This window comes from Pocillopora damicornis, chromosome 9 (assembly GCF_964200805.1).
Source record: "Pocillopora damicornis chromosome 9, jaPocDami1.2, whole genome shotgun sequence".
Lineage (NCBI taxonomy): Eukaryota > Metazoa > Cnidaria > Anthozoa > Scleractinia > Pocilloporidae > Pocillopora > Pocillopora damicornis.
In genome coordinates, this window is record NC_142678.1 from 7,008,472 (window position 1) to 7,029,818 (window position 21,347).

Here is a 21,347-nt window from a genome sequence, read left to right on the forward strand (position 1 = left end):
GACGTAACAACTAAGTTTAAACACTCTCATCTAAACTAACCAGTTGACCTATGAGAGCGCGCGTTTTATCACGATAATTTTATAACTTAAAATTTGCTTTTCGCAAGAGTTTGTGTCACCTTTTCGAAGGTATTAAGGACAAAGGGTCACAAAAGAAAATTATGACAACAAAAGCAAATGTTCTCAAATAAAATGGACTATAAAAAAATGTATCAAGTATATTATAATCAATACATTAGCTTTAGAGGGCGCTGCATATCAAACTCTTTCCCCAGTGAGTGGAACATTTGATTTGAGTAATCTTACTTGAAGGATTTCGTAAAATTGCCCCAAGCGCATGCGCGAGCTCTTATGATTGAAAATGGCGGAAAAAATGAAACGGATATCGCAACCTCCAAAACGGCTTTTAAACGAATATTTGGCGGTTGAAGACAAGAAGAAAAAGAGGCATAAATCAGCTAAGGATAATAAACTTTATGAAATCGAAATAGTCGCGATCGATAAACAGAAGAAAAAAGTTAAAATTCACTATAAAGGTTACAGTGAAGAAGCTGATGAATGGCGTGACTGTCAGGACGAGAACATGTTTCTATTCGAACGGCTGGAGAAAACGTATATTCCTGGAGAAATATCTCTTGAGGACAGGACGAACGTCTTCCATGGACATGTCTATCAAGAAATAAAGCGCAAGCTGTGGTCAGGGCGGCGTGATGATCCTGACATCAGGATCGAAGTTAATGTTGACCCTGATGTTTTTGATAGAGGACTTGGTAAGGTTGTAAAAGGAATTCAGATCAGAGGGAAGAAGGTGCATACAATCAAGGATAATGCTGAATTGGATCATATACTAGGGTTAAGGTGGAATGAGAGGATTTTCAATGGAAATGGCGACTTTGCGTATGTTGTCAATGGAACAGTAAAATACTGGTTGTCCAAGAGAAACCCAATTATGGAGTTTAAATACATCGGAGGGAAATTTGTACGGTCAGAGATAGAAGGCTCGTATGCTTTAGTTTTAACCTTCGTTAGGGGAGACGGTAACAAGAGACAGTACATCACCAGAGCTTTTTAGTTTTATTTTAATATCTCATGTACAAAATATATTTTGCATTGTTTATGTTTGCATAGTCTACACTGCGAATTTCAAAGGACATAATTTGTCAAAGGCTTAAATTACTCAATGAGGCAGAAGTATAGGCTCACTGTTATATATTCTAAAATGAACATGAAACAAGTGGGATATAAGTTCAAATTATGTTGTTAGGACTGCTACAAAGGCTTTGCCAGTCACTTGAACCCTACATACATTTTGGGGTCCATTTCCCATTAATTTTAACAAGATGCGAGCAGAATGTAGGATGCTGGCAATGTATACAATGTGATGTACATGTCTTAATGGTGTGCCCAATGTTTGAGCAGTTGGAACACTTGTAGCTGTTTTTGACCCTGGAATACCCAGCTGCCTCTAGGTATTGTATTCTATTTTTCTTCAGAAATAATTGTTTGAGTGCAGCAATTCCCCTGTGGTTGGTAGATCGAAAGTAATCCTTTGATGCCCTATCGTTGTACTTCTCCATACCTTGCTGAGTATAGTGGGCGATGTTTGTGTATAGATTAAGGAATTCTGGAACATGGGCATAAAGGGCATGCATGTAAGGGGTGACATCCTTAGTTTGGTATAACTCAAGAAAGTTACCTAACCAATCCCCAATTTTGCCTTTGAAATGCATAACTTCATCATTAGAATGAAAATCAAGCTTCAAATCACCAATAATATCTATGAAATCAGCCCATAGCTTTTGAATTTGGGCACTGTTTTCACAAGTAGGAAGAATCGTTGATATTTGCATATATTGAAACAATTTCAACTTCTCAGGACCAGTCAGGTCTCTGTACTCTAATTTCTTGCTTTCTTTCCCAATGTGCCACTGAAATGAAACTCCCAGGTTGTTAAGGAGCATTTCATAACCTGCCATATATTTATATTTATCTCTTGGAAATCCATCTGTAAATGTTACCTTTTTCTCAATGCTATCTAGTCTTCTTAATTGTCTGATCAGAAGTTCAATTAAATTGTCAGAAATTCGTAAGAACAGATGTAAAGTATCAATGACTACATGATCAAGAGGAATAAATGGGAACAAAGGATTATTTTTGCAATTGAACTGTTTTGATTTTGCACACTGACTTATTTGTGCTAGGTTTCGTGCCCCTAGACTAAGATCAGTCATAGACCATTGCTTATTTGTATCCCACCTCTGTAGCCTGGGGCACTTACACCATATGCAAGCATAGTCTTGGTTTGCAGCCCCCAGGCCGCAAACACAAGCCAGAAACTTCCAGTCTCCACCAAGGAAATACTCGATATTATATTTACAATTATTTACAGTAATTATCTTAAGCAATTCCATCTCATTCCTGAGATCAGAGAGACTCTCTTGTAAATTTTCATAGCTTTCGGTTGTTTTAATTATTGCCAAAATCTAATTCCCTTTTTCACCCATGGCTAAATCTTTCTCATTTAATATAGTGTAAGTAAAGTTCACTATTTTCAACCTCTTTCCTATTTGTGTTCCATCCCCACTGAGCTTTACCTTAATTGTGTTCTCTTTCAAGTCTAGTCTTGTTAACTGTTTTCGAAAGCTGTCTTCAAATTTCACTTGAACACCTTCTGCTTCACCCGGAGTGCAACTCAAATTCCATGAAGTATTTAACTCGTTTATCCGTTTTGTTATCTGAGACAGTTTTGGCATATCTTTTGCCTTGACTGAAAACTCACGCCAGGCTTCATTGGAGATATTAAAGTTGTCTTTTAAATACATCCACATATTAAGGTCATCTAACTCTTTGTCTGTCATTTCCTTTTCTGTACTATCAATAAAAGGAAGTTCTCGTTCTTCAAGAAGACTAAAAGTCTCTAACTTACCAGTGTCCTCATTGAAGACATCTACCTTGGTGGCAACATAATTATATAAACCAAGGAATGACAGGGTTGTGTGACATTGTTCCTTCAACTGTTTTTTGACACGTGCCTGATGTTGTCGGGTGTACTGCCGAAAAGATTTTTTCTTTGCTGGGCCTCTTGACCTTTTTTCCAAGCACAAGTCTGCAACCTTTTTCGCCAAACGTTTAAATCGTGTCTTGCTCTCACCGTCTTTCTTCTGTGACTTTTCCAGGGCAGTTTTCAATTTCTCTTCAAGGCAAATCCGTTTAGCTGCTTGCTCAGTCACGCACTCCTCGAGTGCTCTTTTCTCACCTCTCAGCCGATCGCAATCACCCTTTAATTTCAAAACGTCAACTTCGTTGTAGAACACTTTTAATTTATAATTTGGTCCAAACTTCCACCCGTTAACTAATTTCTTCAGGGCTTTTCCGCCTGATTTGCTTGCCCGCTTGAACGCTGTATGGAGGATTGATATCTTTTTCTTAAAAACGTTCAAAATGCGTCTGTTTACTTCCACATTATGTGCTCCTGAATCTTCCAAAATTTTCTTCACGACAGATGCTATAGGAGAATCGTTACCTTCACCGTCATCATTCTTTTTCTCCTTCGATATGGTGTAAATGAGGAAACTAAAGGAAAAAAATGAAACATCGGTAAATCTATTTTAAATGCTGCTAACATAAAAACATGTAACACAATCTTACTTTAGAATTGTTGACATTACGGGAAGAGTATTTCCTACTTCTAGAGCCGGTTACGGCGCTTGTATTCGATGTCACTTACTCCTTTTCCGAGCTCAACTACCTTTTCCGAGGGTACCCTTTACAGTGTTAAAATTTAAAGTAATAATATTATTTTATATACTTACTTGTTTATTTCGTACGAGAACGAAGGAACAGAATCACCTGATGAACTGCTTCCCTGCTCTCCTGAATCGTTCTCAGCCGATTCACTTCTTTCAATGGAAATGAATAGCAGCAGTAAAAACAGATATTGGTAAAACTTGAAGGCCATCGGTCCGTGAGAAAATGTTTATCAATATTTATGAATCGCACACCAAAACGCGGGGAATTTATTACAGTTTTCAAATCTGGCGGTAACACGTCTATCCCGGCATGCAGTGAGAAGCTGTTCCTCAGTCTTCATTGGCAGGTCTGATTTTCGCGCTCAGATTTCTTAAAAATTGACTCGACTTAATAAAACAAACTTCCAAGGACCATGACTTAATTTATGTTTTTCGAACTAAAAAAGTGCAATTAAGATGCAATAAACATGTAAGTTTAATAAACCGTTGGTAACCAGTTGTGAAATTTTTCATGAAAATCACAGTAAGCACAAAACGACCAAATTTTCATTTTATTGTAAGAGAGCTTTTGATGGGCGTGGCCGTCGGAAATATGATAGAACCTTTTGTTAACAAGGAGTTTCATATGCGTATGATAGTTGCGTAGCATCGACATGAAGAAGACGAAATCATATTTGTATTTGAGGCTCCATCAATTAAATTTGATCGTGAAATATGACACTATATTAGGTTGGAGCCCGATCATGCTTGAGTGCTTATATCGGAAATATTGTAACCGTTCCGTTTAAGGGGTCATCGATTTTTACATTTTTATTTAAGCATCATTATTTTGTGTGAATATTTGATTCCATCTCGTTTAGCTCGGGTCGAAAAGCAATGCACGTCATCAAATCATTTTACCGATTTGACAATTAAATGTAAAATCGACCTCCGCTCGTTTTTATGAGACTGATTATATTTTTCAATTATTGGGTTTAATAAAAAATAAACAAATAAAACAAAAAACAAAAAAACAAAAAAAAAACAAAAAAAAATATATATATATGTATGGATGCTCACGCAGAAAGATTTTAATCGAACAATTTTCCAAACGCACCCGTTGAATACACGATTGGTTATATGCCGTTTCTATAGTGTTAGTAAGATCCAATGCACCCTCAGCAAATAATTTCTAAAACGTGTGTGCATGAATGCTGCATGGTAATTCCGCTCTAAACAAATTCGAGAGATATAATTTGTTCCCGTTATTTTAACTTTTTGCTTTTTGCTTGTTTGTTTGTTTGTTTGTTTGCTGGTTTTTGTTGTTGTTGTTGTTGTTGTTTTGGCATGATTCATGATTAATTTTTCATTCCTGATTTGCAACTGTTTTTGGTGCCAGCGGGTGAAAAAGCTTCTTCACAGTCTGTAAAATGCCACGGACAAGTATATCCTTGCGACGAGATTAATGAGCGAGACTGGGATGTAAAATATGCGATGACAAAGACACCAAGCGAGACCTTTGCGTACTACAAATGCAGCCTGGGTGAACACTCTCAGGGATGTAGGCTGACTTTCACAAGACAAGAATGTGATTGTGGTAATACTTGGTACCGTATCACAGATAATCAAGATCAAAGCCGTTTGGAGTGCAGAACATGCTTCCCAAACAGAAAAAGCCAAACTGGTAGGTACCACAAGGAAGATAAAAAGATTGGGGGGTTAGATAGGGTTAAATATCAGCTTGAAACCAATACATAAAGATTTCGTGATCTTTAACACTGAAAATAGCTTTCTCGGAAAATTGGGCCCAATTTGCCTCAATGGTTGGAAATGGGAGGTTTGGCACAAAGAAAGGAAAGTTCCTTTCGATCCCTAAGCTATCATCCGATTATGCATTGTCATTCCCTAACTACCATCTTCCTTCACTATTTTTGTTTTTTTGTGAGGAAACGTTGCGATAAGAAATGCCCTCAACTTTATCTTTTTTCTTTTAACAATCATATTCCTTTTTTCGTTGTTATTATTGTAGTTGTTTTTTTCTCGTTTTTGCTTTTTTTTTTTTTTTGATAAGGACGTTTGTACGTGCTCGTTCGAGCCGCTGGAGCATTTTTTTACATCTTGCCTTATAATCGTTCTATGTTATAAACTACTGTGTTTTACATAGATTTCCATCTCTGAGAAAACCCTTAATAGCTCAAGTGAAATTATGATATTTTTTTGAAGTGTGTTTGACCTCATCAGTCAGTTCCTGACACGTCACTCGCCTTTCGCGCCAACGTGTCGGGTCGTTGAATAAATGGCAAAATGTTCACCGTTCTCATTCCAAGGTTGTTTGTCAAAATTTTCTCGGATTATGGCTGCTCAATCATTTGAAAAGAGGTACTCTCAACTAAATAGCATACTTTGTGCTATTCGGAGTTGAATTTTGGTTATCACGTTCATCGCATCCTCGATAACATAGACAAACGCAACGCCACCATTTTAGCGCTCCGGCTATAATCTCCCTGCGCGAGGTGATTAGAGCGAGATATGACGTATGCATCTCTCTAATCACCGGAATAAGTGTACTAATCTTCATTTATTACCTTCAAAGAGAAATTATCTATCTTTATTGTCTAAAACTTACATATCTCTATTATTTTGAGTGTATTTTAGAGCATAGTTAAACATTTTAGTTCATTTTACCATCTCCTGTTTACAGGAAGGATTTTTTGGACTTCACGGTACCATATATTTTTTCATTCATAAGTATTTTTGAGGAATAAGGTGTCGATCAATCTATTTTTAACTAGATTAGAACTTTTAACTGAAAAGACAGTCTGTATGTTAGACACAGTTTTAATCTTCTGACGTTTTCTCAGTTATTATTTTGTGGCCATAAATATCATCCGCAGTGTTACCATCATTGCCGTTGAAGTCGCCATCAGTGTTAACATCAACAGCAGCAGTATTATTACCCTTACATGCATTATCATCACCATCAGTAATAATATGTGCAGCAAAATCGGCCCTAGTACCAGCGCCAGCACGGGTATCAACAACATCATCCTTCTGAACAGTATTATCGGCAGCAATATCATCACCGACATTTTCGTCATTTATATTAAAAGAGGAAGAAGCAACGTTTATATCAAATCATCAAATCCAGTGTCATCCTTAGACACAGCATTTACACCGAAATTTTCGTCGTCAACAGTATCAAAAGCAACGACATTAACACCAACATCCTCGTCTTCATTAGCATCATTAGTAGCATTATCACCAACAACTTTGTCATCGGTGGTATCATCAGCATCAAAGTTGTTGCCAAAACTATCGTTATCACCGGTATCATCATCACCAGAATTATTACTAACAACTCAGCGGTCAATGGTATTATCGGCAGCAAGGTCGTTATCAAAAGTATGAACGGCAGCAGCATTACCAGTGTCAGCAACAGCAAGTTCATCACCAACAACTCAGTCATCAATAACATTTTCAGCAGAAATGCTGTCAACAAAACCATCAACATCAATGGTATCATCGTTAACAATATTGTCGATAACATCCCCACCATTAAACATCTCAATACAAAGATCATCAACACTGCCTTCATCAGTACTAAAGTCTGCATCATCACCATCACCAATACCGTCATTTTCTTCAACTTCATCATCAACATCTTCTTTATCAGGTTTGATAGAAATTCAGAAGCTGGTAATATATATTTTTTTCATCTATATATCGTAATATTCCATTTTCTATTTCATGAAATCTGTGGTTCATATACCTAGCTACCGTTTTCTTTATTTTAGGCAAACGATTCTGTTTCAAAACTCAGCAGCCTAAATGTCACCAGAAATAATTCCTTGCAGGTAGGTGATTTAAACAATAAGGTGTAAAAGCTATTAACCCTAAATGTGTAACGAAGAGCAACTGCCGGTCTCAAATCGATTTGTAGGTGTTATGAAATACCTATGTTGTAGGCGAACAAATTTCCACGCAACGACGGAAGCTCTTCTACCTATGATTGCAGAGTAAGTGGTCCTCTGACTGTTCCCGGCTGGGATTTTTTTTTTGTTTTGTTTTTTTTTTGAGAGGACCTATGTTTTTTGTTTGTTTTGTTTTGTTTTTTTGTTTTTTGGCTTTTTTTTTAGGGATGAAATTTGCCCAAAAGAGAACATATTAAGAGGTGCTATTTTTTCGATAGTTGTTGCCTTTGAGCCGTAACCGCGTCTCAATACTGCCTTTGCCAGTCATCGCATTATATCAGTCATAAGCTTAATTTTTACTCTCCTGGTCAGTGAAAAAAGAAATAAATAAAATGTATTTTATGCACTTACAGGAAGCTGCAAGTGCGTTTCGAAACTTCACCATTAAATACCGGAACATCACCTCTGGAAAAAACCAGCCTGGAGTAGATGAATTCAAAACGGGATCTATCTTTAGGGTGGCAGTTGCCTTCGAGAAATTTGCTCTTAGCTATGGCAAGTACCATCTTAGTGGAACGAGGCGTTCAATAAGGATCGATCTCCGGAATATGTGTGAGTATGAACAGACGGAGAGACTGAATACCTGAGTGACGGACCAGTCGACTAACTGACTAAATGGCTGGGACAGACTGGCCTTCCTTCTGACTTTTAGGGAGATTGCATGACTAACTTAGTTATTGACGGACAATGCAGCATAATTGAATGAATTTAGTTTGTTAATTTTATAAATCTGAATATAGATGTTATATTTACATTGAATATTTCCCTTTCTTTCGTAAGTCCTTGCTATTCATAATGGTTATAGACAAAATGCAAGTGACTTCTATCTAGAGGAACAAGAATGGCAAGCCTGTATCAACATTTCCTCAAGAAATTTTCCAGACAATGGTTTGTATGCACCGCAGCTTTCTTGTAACATCTCATACTCGTAGGTTCTTTGACTCGTCAGTGTCTTATTGAAATGAAACTTGAAACACGATAAACAACTCATAGCATATTATACCATCTTTCATTGAACGTAATCATTTTAAATTTGCGTCAGCTGACATATAAGCTAAATGGTGTTTGCCTTGCTCTCTTTTAGGATCAGTGGTAGTTGGGTGTGTATACAAGGATCTACATAATTTACTCCAAGCAAAGTCTGACAAAATAAGGTACGTGAATGGCTTAAATATCTAGCATTATATAGCTGGTAGTGCATTAGAGAATATTCAAGGATTCATTCGGTTTTTTCCTGATAAGAGACTAGTTTTATGTATTGGAGAAATAGTTTCAAAGAAAATTCAGTCTCCAATGGTATCCCCCCCGTCCGTCGTATTAAAAACCCCATCGATAGAAAATTGAAATAGTGGAAACGTGCAATGGTAAGCAGACCCCACTATAAAAGTATATTACGGTCACGAATCCTTTCTGTCCCGCTGAGATGGACAAGTAAGAGTGAACGAAGGAAGGAAAACGACAAGTATCACTGCTTAATTACCTGAACGTCAAACTTGAGGTACGATCAGTAAAAATAACAATTATAAGTGTTATGACTTGACCAAAGTGTCTGGATCCCTGTTAAAGCTTTCCTGAATTTGTACATGTCAAGGATATTTCAGAGATCTTAGAAACTGACGTTTATGTGTCATTGGTAGATGAAAGCTAGTAGCTCGTCATTTGCCTACTCAATGAAACGAAAAGTGACCTCTTTTTTTTTTCTTTTTCCTTTCGATTAATATCTAATATATAATATTTTATTTATTTAGGCATGTGCAGACTAGGATTATAATGGCAGCTATGCATCCTAAACCTGTAAAGTTGCAAGAAAATGTAATTTTGACGTTCAAGAACCTGAAGGTAACAAAGAAAGCAAAGTTATACTTAAGGGTTCAGTTTAGATCAGTTTCAGTTGAAATTAGTTTTGGCTTAGTTGATGCATCATTTAAAAGAGATTAAACTTGAATCAATTCTCAGAATGACCCAAGAGATAAGCAATGTATGTTCTGGAGTGGCCTAAGCAAAAGGTAAAACGGGAAAGCAACTGACATTACCATCACTTATAATAATATCACATAAAATAATCCATTTGTTCCTTGCTTTTTCTGGATTGACTGAATTTCTCATTGCAAGGAAGACTTAATATTATCGATCACACGATCACCTGTTCGTGTAACGGTCTAACTAGCACGAGCAGTCTTGAAAGGAAGTGCAGAATGTGGTTGTTGATAATTTGCAGAAGTCTGACCGATGAGTTTTCACAAGATATCAATAAAGGGACTATACTTTGAGTGTTAATCTCGATTTCCTCCACTGGTTATCACCCCTAATTAACCTTGATTGTAAGTGGCGAACTCAAAACCCACCAAAGCCAAAAGCCAAGCGATACGTTGAAAAGACATAAATAAGCCTTGTCACGAGCAATCAAATTGACGCTGTTTACCAGCTCTGAATCCAGGCTTCGATATCCAACCGGCTTAAGCGAATAATTCCAGTAAGTAGAATAAATAATGTTTAAGATTTCATCGTATAAATTTCCCATTATTTTTTAAGTATTTAATGGTTTAATTATCTCGTTATATTTTTCAGTCAAGATGGATTTTCGAAAGATGGATGTCATGTAGTTACATCCCGAAGCAACTTAAAAGGTATCGTTCCGGATGATTTGAAAATTGCTCGTGTCATACCTATTTTTAAATCAGGTGACAAAGCTCTCTTCAGCAACTACAGACCTATTTCTGTTCTACCGTGCTTTTCAAAGTTTTTGGAACGAATAATTTACAACCGTATTATGAATTATCTCAATGACTCCGATGTCTTATGTGATAATCAATATGGCTTTAGAAAAAATCGCTCTCCTAGCCTTGCGCTTATCGATTTGTGTGACAAAATTTCTTCTGCATTTGATAGAAAAGAACATGCCATTGGAGTATTCCTAGATCTTTCGAAAGCATTCGATACGGTAAATCACGACATTCTTTTTGAAAAACTCAATCATTATGGGATCCGTGGTCTGGCACTAGAATGGGTCAAAAGTTATCTTTCTGAGAGGACACAATTTGTCGAATTTAATAACGTTAGATCTGCCCCACAGGAGATTCCCTGTGGGGTGCCTCAAGGTTCTATTCTTGGTCCCTTATTTTTTATCCTGTATGTTAATGATTTGAACAATGCTTCCCTGCTTGATGCAATCTTGTTTGCTGATGATACAAACTTATTTATCTCCCATAATGACCCTGTTTACCTAATTAACACATTAAATAGAGAATTAAACAAATTGTCAACCTGGTTTGCAGCAAACCGGCTCTCCTTGAATTTAGCCAAGACTAATTTTATGGTATTCAAGCCTTGGCAAAAGAAGCAATCCTTTGAATTTCAAGTTTTCATAAATGAGCAGCCTATTCTTCGTGTTTCTGAGACCATGTTTTTGGGTGTTTTATTAGATGACAATTTGACCTGGAAATCGCATATATCCTTAACAGCAAATAAATTATCCAAATCTATAGGTATTATTCATAAATCTAGGTTTTTTTCTCTCTACTCACTCCCTTCGTACTTTATACAATTCTATGATCCTTCCATATTTGTATTATTGCAATTTAGCTTGGGCTGGTACCTATAAGTCAAACCTTCAAAGAATTGTAACCTTACAGAAACGTGCGTTAAGAATAGTAAGCAATTCTACATACATTGCCCATACTGGCCCTATTTTAAAGGAGCTTAAACTCTTAAAATTTCATGATATCCATTCGTTTCAATTAGGTACTTTTATGTTTTCATTCGAGAACTCTACACTCCCTTCCAAATTCAATAACTTTTTTTTAATGAATAGTCAAATCCACAATTATAATACTAGGAATGCTCAGTCCTTCCGTTTGCCACTGTGCAGAACGAACACCAGGAAGTTTTCAATTTACTTTCAAGGTCCAAACTTTTATAATTCGTTAAATTCTGACATAACTAGTTCTCCCTCCTCCGCTTCTTTTAAAAGAAAGCTTAAGGAATTTCTTCTCTCTAAGTATTAGCTTCTGTAAGGCAGTAATTCTTAACTAACTTACTTAATATGTGTGTGCGTGTGTGTGTCTGTGTACGTGTGCGCGGTCAAAGTTAATTACCATAAGTCCATATTGTAATTCTAATATAAGATTAGTTATTTTAAGTGAGAAAACCTGACTTGTTATAAGCCTCGTGGTTTCTTTCAGGTTTTCTCGCCATTTATTTTCTGTCATCAATTTTCTTCATTTTTTTTTCCATGTGTAAATGTCGTATATGGCAAATAAATATTGTATTGTAAAAGAAGCAGTCTGCAGCTGCAATCATTTGACTCATTTTGCTGTCTTTGTTGAATACAGTGGTGACAGTGTGGTATTACGTTTTTCAATATTGCTTTAAGCATTGATGATCATATGTTCGTTAAGTTGATAACGATGTTATTCCCTCTGTTTCTGATTTGTTACACAGCTGTCCCAGAATGACGAAGATATTTTGGAGACCATCACCTACATAGGATTAAGCCTTTCCATCATCGTAATGATTCTAACCATAATCATTTATTCTTTGTTCACGTGAGTAATAAATGTCAAGTTTCTTACGCCTTTGATTGGTTGAAACTATCAAAGAAACATATAGAAATCACCGTGGTATATTTTTTTCTTAAATTAGAGATGTTCATAAACCTCTCACTCAAATACGACTGAGTCTCGCCGCATCGCTCGGAGCTGGTCAAATAAGCTTTCTCGCTGGAATGCACGCCATGGATAACTCAGTGAGTAACTTCTACTCACTTTCACATTAATTAATCTTATTACTGGCCTCATCATAATCATTGGTATATATTTCAAATTTGAAATTTATTAAATGAAACTATTATTAATTTTTTAGAATTTATAAAGAACGAGAAAAAGAAAAGAGCTGGAAAAACCTTTTTTTTCCTTTTTTGCAGACCATTTGCATCACAGCAGCAGTTGTTACACAGTATTTCCTGATGGCCGCTTTCTGCTGGATGCTAGTTGAAGGAATGTACTTTTACTTGTTTATTGTGAAAGTTTACAACATCAGCAATAGGTTGATAGTGTATCAGGTCGTGGCATGGAATATTCTCCTTTAATCTATAATTACTTTTATTATTGTTAGCACTGATCGATAGTATTTTGAATCGATTTATTGCTGATATGATTTCACGCCAACCTTGACCTCTCGCTCTCTTTGTGTGTTAGGGTTTCCCCGTCATTATGGTCAGCACTTCTCTCAGCATCGCAATTGGAAAAGGAGGGATTCAAAGCTACACCAGCAACAAATCGTGAGAAACAAAGTTTACGTTAATTTTACCTCTTATTATGCTTCCTCTCATTGTTTTGCTTTATCTGTGATTCGGTTTCCTTCGTTTTTAAAGACAAATCACTTATATTGTTTTTCGTTTTGCTGAAACCTGTCTTTTTGTTGTTTTTGCTAACTTGTTTATTTGCTCTTTCGTTCTTTCTCTCACACTCCTTTTCAGCCTTCAAATACCATCATCTCTTTAATTCCCTTTTTCGTTTTTCTTTTGGCAGCATAGCGCACTACTTGTCCACATTCCCCCTGATATTTGTTTGTTCTTCCCTTTTTTTTATTCTATCGCCGTTTTAGTTGTTCTCAGTTATAAGCTGTGATTTGATTTTCATTTAATTTTGTTTAAGACTTTTTGCTAGTTTCTCTTAGCTTTTTCTTTCCTCTTTTCTTCTTCTTTAGCTGTTGGTTGTCGTCAACTTATGACTTGATCTGGATATTTGTCGCATTTCTGACGGCAATTGGAGTTGTAAGCTTAAAATCAGATTTTGCAAGTCAATATCAAAATTGTAACTTTATAATAAGATACTTGATTATAGCACATGCACGTTGCTTTATTGTCGTTTTTCTTTTCTTTTCTATATATTCATTTCTTCATTTATTCACTTTTTGTTTTGCGTTGATTTTTTAGCTTGGCAGTTTTATACTCGTACGTGTCACAAGGGAGTTGACCACGTTGTCGCAAACAGGAGCCAATAAGGTTCAGCGAGTCCGGTTAGATGGAGCATTATATTTTTTTATTCATTTTTTCAAAAGGATTTTAATTGGGCAACTGTCCACTTCAGTAACTGTTAACTTATCTTGCAGACATATATTTTCTGACAACTTAATGAAAATTGGCATATAGATATACGAGACATTAAATGACAAGTGAAGCGTGGTATAAGGGTTGATATTAGCTACGGGAGAATTCAAACTTCTAAGTTGAAGAAGGAGAGTTTAGTAAACTCACTATTTATTTTCCGATCGAGTCTTATTTTCTTTTCTCTTGCCAAGTCTGATAATGATGGGCAAGCCAAAAATTAAAGTGGAAAAGTGAGAGATGTAAAAACGTGCACCATGTTAAATGGGGTCATTACCCTTTCCCCGCCCCAGAAGCTGCATTTGCATATGTATCCCATAATCTCAACATCGTTTTGTAGACGAACTAACAGGCTATCTATAAAAGGTGAAAACTTTTCAAAATATCGTAAATTAAAGGTTCAGGGCTCCAACAACCCTCCCCCCCCCCCCCCCGAGGGTTGACAGGGCACCATGTGCATGAGCTTCTATTTGGTTGTAACGTTGAGAGATAAAGTTACCTGAAAACTGGAATCAACTATTATCTGTTCTCTTTTAGACTTGGCATCAGAACATGCGTTCTGATGATTCCCCTTCTTGGCATCACTTGGTTGTTTGGTCTTCTGTCGCCACTACACAAGGCTTTTACCTACATCTTCACCATTCTCAACACCACTCAGGTTTGCTGTAAATTTTCTTTGTTAAATGAGGATAGCTTTGCTAATAAAAGTTAGAGCGTGAAGCCTCTAAAAACACGAAAAAAATCCATCTATCAGTCAATCGATGTGGTAATCAGACCGTCAATTTCTAGTCAGTCCTTCCTCCTTTCCATCTATTAGTCATTTGTTCCGCAAATGTCTCTTTATGTGTCATGATATAACATTAAAATAAAAAAAGTGACTTATCATCCATAATTATATTTTTATTATAGGGTGTTCTGATTTTCATCCTGCATTGTGTGAGAAATAGTCAGGTAAGATCAAAACCTAAAAAAAGAAAAAAAATACCATAACATTGTGGAAATCATGACGGAATGTGGCCCACTTGAATAAACGGATTTTAGAACTCAGCAACCGATTCATGTTACGTCATGTTTATTAACATATTAGGGAGCGATTGGGTGACAGAATTAAAACAGTGACGATTGGTCAGATTGGAGCTTGAATGAAAAGTGAGAAGGAACGCTGTTTCCCATCTCCGAACGACAGAAGCTCAACCAAAAAGAATGTAAAGATGAATCCAACCGGTGCAGTTTGGGCAACTAAATTGCACCCATGCAGCGAATTTGAGTTGAAATAAAAATATCATTAAGTAATGGATTCCAATAAGCGGCGGGTAAAAGCCAATTGTTATTTACTGTGATTTTTTTGGGCCACGATAATTCTCCAGTCGCAACTGATCAGTTTCCATTGTCCTTCTTCTTGGTTGGATTGTTTGTTTATTTGTTTGTTTTTTTTAATTAGAAATTAAATTAATTAGAAAAAAAAAAGTCTTTCATAGGGAGGTAGAGTTGGGTGACGTTAGGTGATCCGGCCTATCGTTGTCTTAAGCTGAAGTAAGTTAGAAGATTAGGTCTGAGTCAATAGAACAGTTAACCCCTCGCAATTCAACATTATCTATTTAGCTAAATATGAGTGCTACAAACTTTACTTATATATAAATCCCAGCCAGATGCTAGATTACGTACATTTTAGGATAGACTTTTAGACATTATTATACAGTGCAAAAGACAACAAGCTTTGTAAAGGTTATCCTGTTATCGATAGACAGGAAAAGAAAAAAAAAGAAAAAAAGAAAGAGACTAATGTTAAGCAAAAGAGGATTATGTAGGATCCGAATAAAATGCAATTGAAATGAGAAAAATTGACGGTTGTCTGTAACAAGAGTTTACACAGACGCATTAATGCGAAATAAAACTATCCCTGGTTCCCAGTACTTGACTTTAAAAAGTTATTGCATGGCTAAAGTTATGTTGGGAACAATGGAAGGAGGGTACTAAATGATGGGAGCTGTTTCCTCTAAGATACCATGCGACCGGGATGGGCAGAACTCTATAGGTCAGGCGTTGCCAGAAACGTTTGCATGTAAGATAAGATGATGTGTATGATGGAAAAAGTCCCCCGGGAGTTTGTATACATTCCAAGTCATCTGTTGCTTAAAAAACTGGAACAGCATATTTATTAGTACACCTTATCCAGCTGGTATTAAACCTTACTAAGTAGGCATTAAGACATTGGTGCATATTATTTACCTAGGGAAATACGGTTGAGTAGAACCTTTCTCTACCACCCTCCAAGAAAGGTGGCTGGTAGAAATGTCTCCAAGTAACTTAGGGTGACCCACAGCTTGTGGCATTCTCCATTCTTGTGGTGTGGTTCAAATAGTTCTTAGTGAAATATATCTGTATTAATGATCCTTCGAATATCTCTGCTCGCGCTCAATTAACCCGAACGGAGGACGTGACCGAATATCTCCCAACTGAAACTGGGAGGATATCACCTAGGCGATATTCCCCAATTTTCAAAGCTTACGTCCACTGGGATAAGTCTTTGTTCAAAATTAATTCGAGATGAGAGAGGGTTTGTGGTTGTTACAGAAGAAGGGAAATCTTTTTTTTTGTTCATTAAGTCGTACCAGAGAATACCCAAAAGAAAACAAAAGAAAACATCCTGCAGTAAGCAGGGAAAATATGTACGGATATCGGGAGCTGCCCGCGAACAGTAACTGTTCCAAAATGCAAACAATTTTCGAAGCTCTAGGAAAACTATTAGCAGAATATCCACATTAAAAAAGGTTGTTTATATAAACAGATTTACCTTTGCCAAGGCAAAGCTGGAAATTTTTCTTCTAAGATCGGTTCGTTTCGAAAAAACCTCCGATACCGTTGTATTTTGGATATATTTCCATAAGAGAGCATCATGATGAGCTAAATCCGTAAACATAAGCCAGAGCCCGAATTTGGTGCCTATGATAGAAACCACTCGGGCTCGTTAAGGCATGACTAAGGATGATCAAATCGAAATTTCGGAAACTCTGTCGCTCATTTGTATTCTGAGGCTTGTTTGTGTTAGAAGTCTGGAATCACTTGGGAAGAATATGGTAAGAAATGTTTTATCACTGCTTCCTTTTTAACGTTGTTTAAAGGTGTTGCTTGTATCTGTTGTGCGAAGCGTGTGAAATTTAAATCGTTTTGTGTTGTTATAGAATCTTTCTTATGATCAGCGTAACTTGTGTTAAGTTCCAACTTACAAACGTTGAGAGAAAGGGACATTTGTAAGAGGAAAAGCATTTGTTAGCTTAAGTTAAAATCATGTTTCATAAAGGAATTTATGATTTTGTTCTGAAAAAAAAATTCAGGTGAACCGTTGCCCTTTTATCAAAAGTCCTAATATGAAAGTTAACCATGGTAACTAATAACTAGACAAAAAATTATTGAAAAGTTCTTTCATGTGTTGGTGAGACTCATCTTTTAGTGGGTAGCACCACAGGCCTAGTTCACAAGACAAGGTGTAAAAGCTCTGTAGTCTTACTTGTTTATATACATTATAATATAATTTTCTGTGTAGCAATTAGTTGTTACTTACACATGTAACAACGATTTCAAGTCAGAAAATGGCTAGTATACATTTTAAATGAATTAAGTTGTTCATCATTAAATATAGCTAAATGTGATTGCTTCACTATTCAATTTCCCATACTAGAACAAAATGCTACAACAAAATGACACATGAAATGATAAGCTTTAAGGTTCTTGAGTTTAACGATAATCATGGTAATTCTTAACTTTTCCTCAAGGATGTCACTAAAGAGGGCCTCATTTGTACAATGCAGTAATTAGTTTGAAAATCACTTGAGTAGAAGATTTAATTCGCTGGACATTATCCATCATGCACTTGGCAAATGTTACATTTTGAGCTCATTTTGTTCAATGAATCCTTTAGAAGCATAAATAAATCGATGACTTAAAAATTGCTGTACAAAATTAAACATTGTAATAGATTAACCATGTTGTTGCTGTTCTCTTCTAGATTTCTTCCATGTTAAATTGCCTTCAGGTATGTTCTGGATCTACATACATGTAGGATACTCATAATGATTTATCAGTTAGACTGTTATATTAAAGTTCCTCAAAATGGTATGTATTAAATAATATTTTTAGTGCTTTTTCATGCTTACAGTACATGTGGAACCTACTGAAGATAGCTTTTCTTTGGACTTAATGTTTAGGACTGTAAATATTAATCAATTTGGGGGCTTGGAAAAATATTATGCAAATCACAAAATATCAGCACGTATTATAAAACATTGAGTAAGGTGTATTTATTTAGGAAGGTGGATAGTGATCTTCCATATTTTCAGGAGCTCCATGGCAACTTTTTTCCTCCATGTTTTTGGTATAACTGGATCTTTTTCATGTAGTTTTCTGTGGGATTTTTTTGAAGACTTTCTTGAAGTTGGCTGACCACTCAACAATTGCTTCGTTTATTTCCTTGTATTGCTTTAGAACTTGTACTTGAATGTGTGCCAGGTGATTTAAGAAGTGTTCTTTGTGGTATCTTGAACTTGAATTTTTTGTTGCATTTTTTTAAAGTTTTTCATATAACATAACATCTTTGGTTGTGCTAAGAATCTCTGAAAGAGCTTTTGCTGTTTTTCTGGATGTTAAAAAATCTTCAGATAATTTTGGTTTCTTAACCAGTGGTTCACCTGTATCATTTTGCACTGTTTCACTCAGCTGTTGTGGTTCCGGAATCTTTTCATTTTCTAGGTTTTCACTTCTGTCTTCTTCATCAATTAATATAGTTGTATCCTCAGCTTCCTTGTCACATTCGCTGTTACTCTTCAATGACTGATCTTGAACTGGCAGATTCTGTTGCATGCATTCTTTTCCATCATAATTTTCTTCATGGGGAATTCTGGTAGCTGGGATTTTGATTCCGCTTTGAATACATTCTTCCCAGCAGTGTTGAAAGAAAATTTTTCTCCATTCTGATATTGGAGAAGTGCAAGTGGTGAAGGTAAGGTCCTTGCTCCCTGAATTCAATTTCCTCAGGGCCATCAAAGAACTCAATGCAGTCTTCATCCTCAATTTCTCTCCACCAGACTCCTTCTACTGGTACGAGGAAATCAGCAATAGACTGAAGGTGAGCCTCCCAGTGCCTAGCATGTGTGTTGATGACATCTTTGGGTAAAACTGTTTTTCCCAGCTTTGGTGGGGCTTTGCTCATGTTGCTGATTTCCTTTTCTTGCCTGATGATGCAGGTCGCAGCAGCTATTCAATTGCGCCTTACAATAACTGAAATAAACTAAAGTGCTTGGAAAACCTAACTGGTAGGAGGCAGATCAGTCAACCATTTACATAGCGCAGCCGACGAGTTTAACTCGGAGCGACCGAGGAGGGTGGAGGACTTGAACCCAGGACCACCAGGTTACAAGTCCAGCACCCAAACCACTCGTCCACGCCGCCTGCCGCGACATCATTGCCTATATGACCCAAGCAGAGTAGCTTAACGCTTACTGGTTAGGTCCCGATCCATACGTAAAGTCAGGTCCTTGTGCATGTTTCTTTTGAATTATTCATTTCAGAAATGAAGCATGGTGTCGGTAGTAAAAAAAAAAGTGAAAAAGAAAAACATTCGCCTTGCAATCAAAACCATTTAGGAATGAAGCAAAAGTCTTGAAACCCAATTGATGCGGAACTTTTTTAAGTTGTTGATAACAAAAAAGTAACTTCTTTTCCTACTGAAACGGTATTCTTGTTACTGAGAAGAATGAGGTGCACTGAATACATCACAAACGAGACAAGCCAGTCGTTACACATTCATTTTTATTGAAATCAAAGATTACCATGGCAATGCATGTTAAAGGCTTTCAATCTACTTGTTTTTATGACTTTAAAACTTATTCATACATGTTTTTCCTTTAGATTAGATAATCTTTCTCAAGCCTGTGAGATAAATTTAGAGTAATTAATACTTCTTAGATAACTTCACAGGAGAAGTCATGACGAGTGTCTTACGAAATAGAGGAAGTCGAGGAGGTTTTTCGAGCGCGGTTCATGCTAATGCATTATCGGCCCTGCTATTTGATGGTTCTTGCATCGTTATCGACATACTTTCCCAAGTGAGAGAAGGACTGTGGTTGATGTGGGAGAACCATTCTTTTGACAAATTCTCGCCAGCATTGCTAAGCTTTCAATTGCAGTTTTGAAAGATTTTCTTACAACTATTTTTTTCGCTCTGTTTTCTCTTAAAGAACAATGAATTATGCATAATGAAGTATTATTATTATTCGGAAATATAGCCACACTTTTTTCACTCGTAAGGTCGAAGCAGGATGAACAATCTATCATTGGAAGAAACTAAATTAACAACCGAAACCTAGATTTGGGGTCATGGGATATAGAAGATAGCTAGTGCCCGAAAATGTTCGTTATTTTTAGGTCAGTTGTGATATTTTAATGCTAAAGTTCACACGCTCTTTTCATCACGCTTCTGGTAAGAGATCTTCGAAAATATTATAGCCAGGATAGACATAAACTCAACCAGTCCAGGCCATAGACAGCTTTGTCTATACCACGACGTCATGAGACATGGCGTCAAGGTCCAATTTTTAAAACTTAGGTTAGCCTCAGATTTAAGCCTCGTATTTTTGTCTCTGATATTTATGGAGCCTGGGACGAGTTTACGTTATGTAGTATAGAAAGAGCTTCGCGTCAATGAATTAAATGTGTGGAAGAAATCCCAATTTAAAGTTGAGCTGCAATGACTTTGGGACGGTTGAGGACAAACATGCCATCAATATCATGTAAATTTAAGGTATGTTTGACTATTTTTCGGAAAAAAGACAAATATTACGGTGAAGTCCATATATGTGCTTCCCATTTATGAAACAGAAGTAGAGTGAACGTTTGTTTAATCCCCGTGCACGGCCGTGGTTGTTGTGACAAGTTGTCTTATGCCGTCATGGCCTCTGCCATCTATCGATTTGTCAGTATTCCTAAGGGTCTTTTTGTTTTTCGTTTCAGCCCATAGATGATCTTATCTCCTTCTTGAGAACAGTCTATCTACTTAATGATAAAGGACTGTTGATTTAGAAGATCTGACAAAAGCTTATTCAAACTAAACTTTTTTTGGTGTAATTTCAAATAATATTGACCAGGACTCTAAGGAAATTCATCCCAGGAAATTGCAGATGACATTGAAGTAAATATGTTATTTCATCAGTCGCTACCTTCCACGAAGTGTCTTTTCCACATGTCTTCGGAAAGGGATCGAGTCTGAATTTTCCTTGCGAATTTTTCATCGTGTACAAGACAGCCCTTGTGTGAAAAAGCTAGAGGGCCCCCTTCAAATCAAGCAAACAAACCGGCAACTGACGGCTAAAGCTGGTCGAAGCGTGTTCCTTGAAATTCTTACCACTTTTAATACGAAGCATTTTTTTTAACATTCATGAAGAAAATTTCCGATGAGATTGCAGGAAATATGTTATTTGATTGGTCACTACCTTCCACGAGGTGTCGTCTAGACATTTTGCCAGAATGGAATAAAATTTAATAACAAAC

At 36.5% G+C, this 21,347-nt stretch overlaps 1 protein-coding gene and 1 pseudogene across 1 annotated transcript; one reads left to right on the top strand and one right to left on the bottom strand.

The window, feature by feature from the left end:
• Positions 1-6,769: 6,769 nt before the first annotated feature.
• Positions 6,770-9,729, top strand: LOC149039896 (uncharacterized). The gene is made up of 4 exons (XM_089182212.1): positions 6,770-8,251; positions 8,480-8,587; positions 8,784-8,853; positions 9,448-9,729. Exons 1-4 carry the CDS (start codon positions 8,032-8,034, stop codon positions 9,635-9,637), a joined length of 588 nt encoding a protein of 195 aa, XP_089038338.1. The 5' UTR covers positions 6,770-8,031; the 3' UTR covers positions 9,638-9,729.
• An 8,527-nt stretch (positions 9,730-18,256) lies between these two features.
• Positions 18,257-19,344, bottom strand: LOC149039897 (uncharacterized; annotated as a pseudogene).
• Between the last annotated feature and the right edge of the window lie 2,003 nt (positions 19,345-21,347).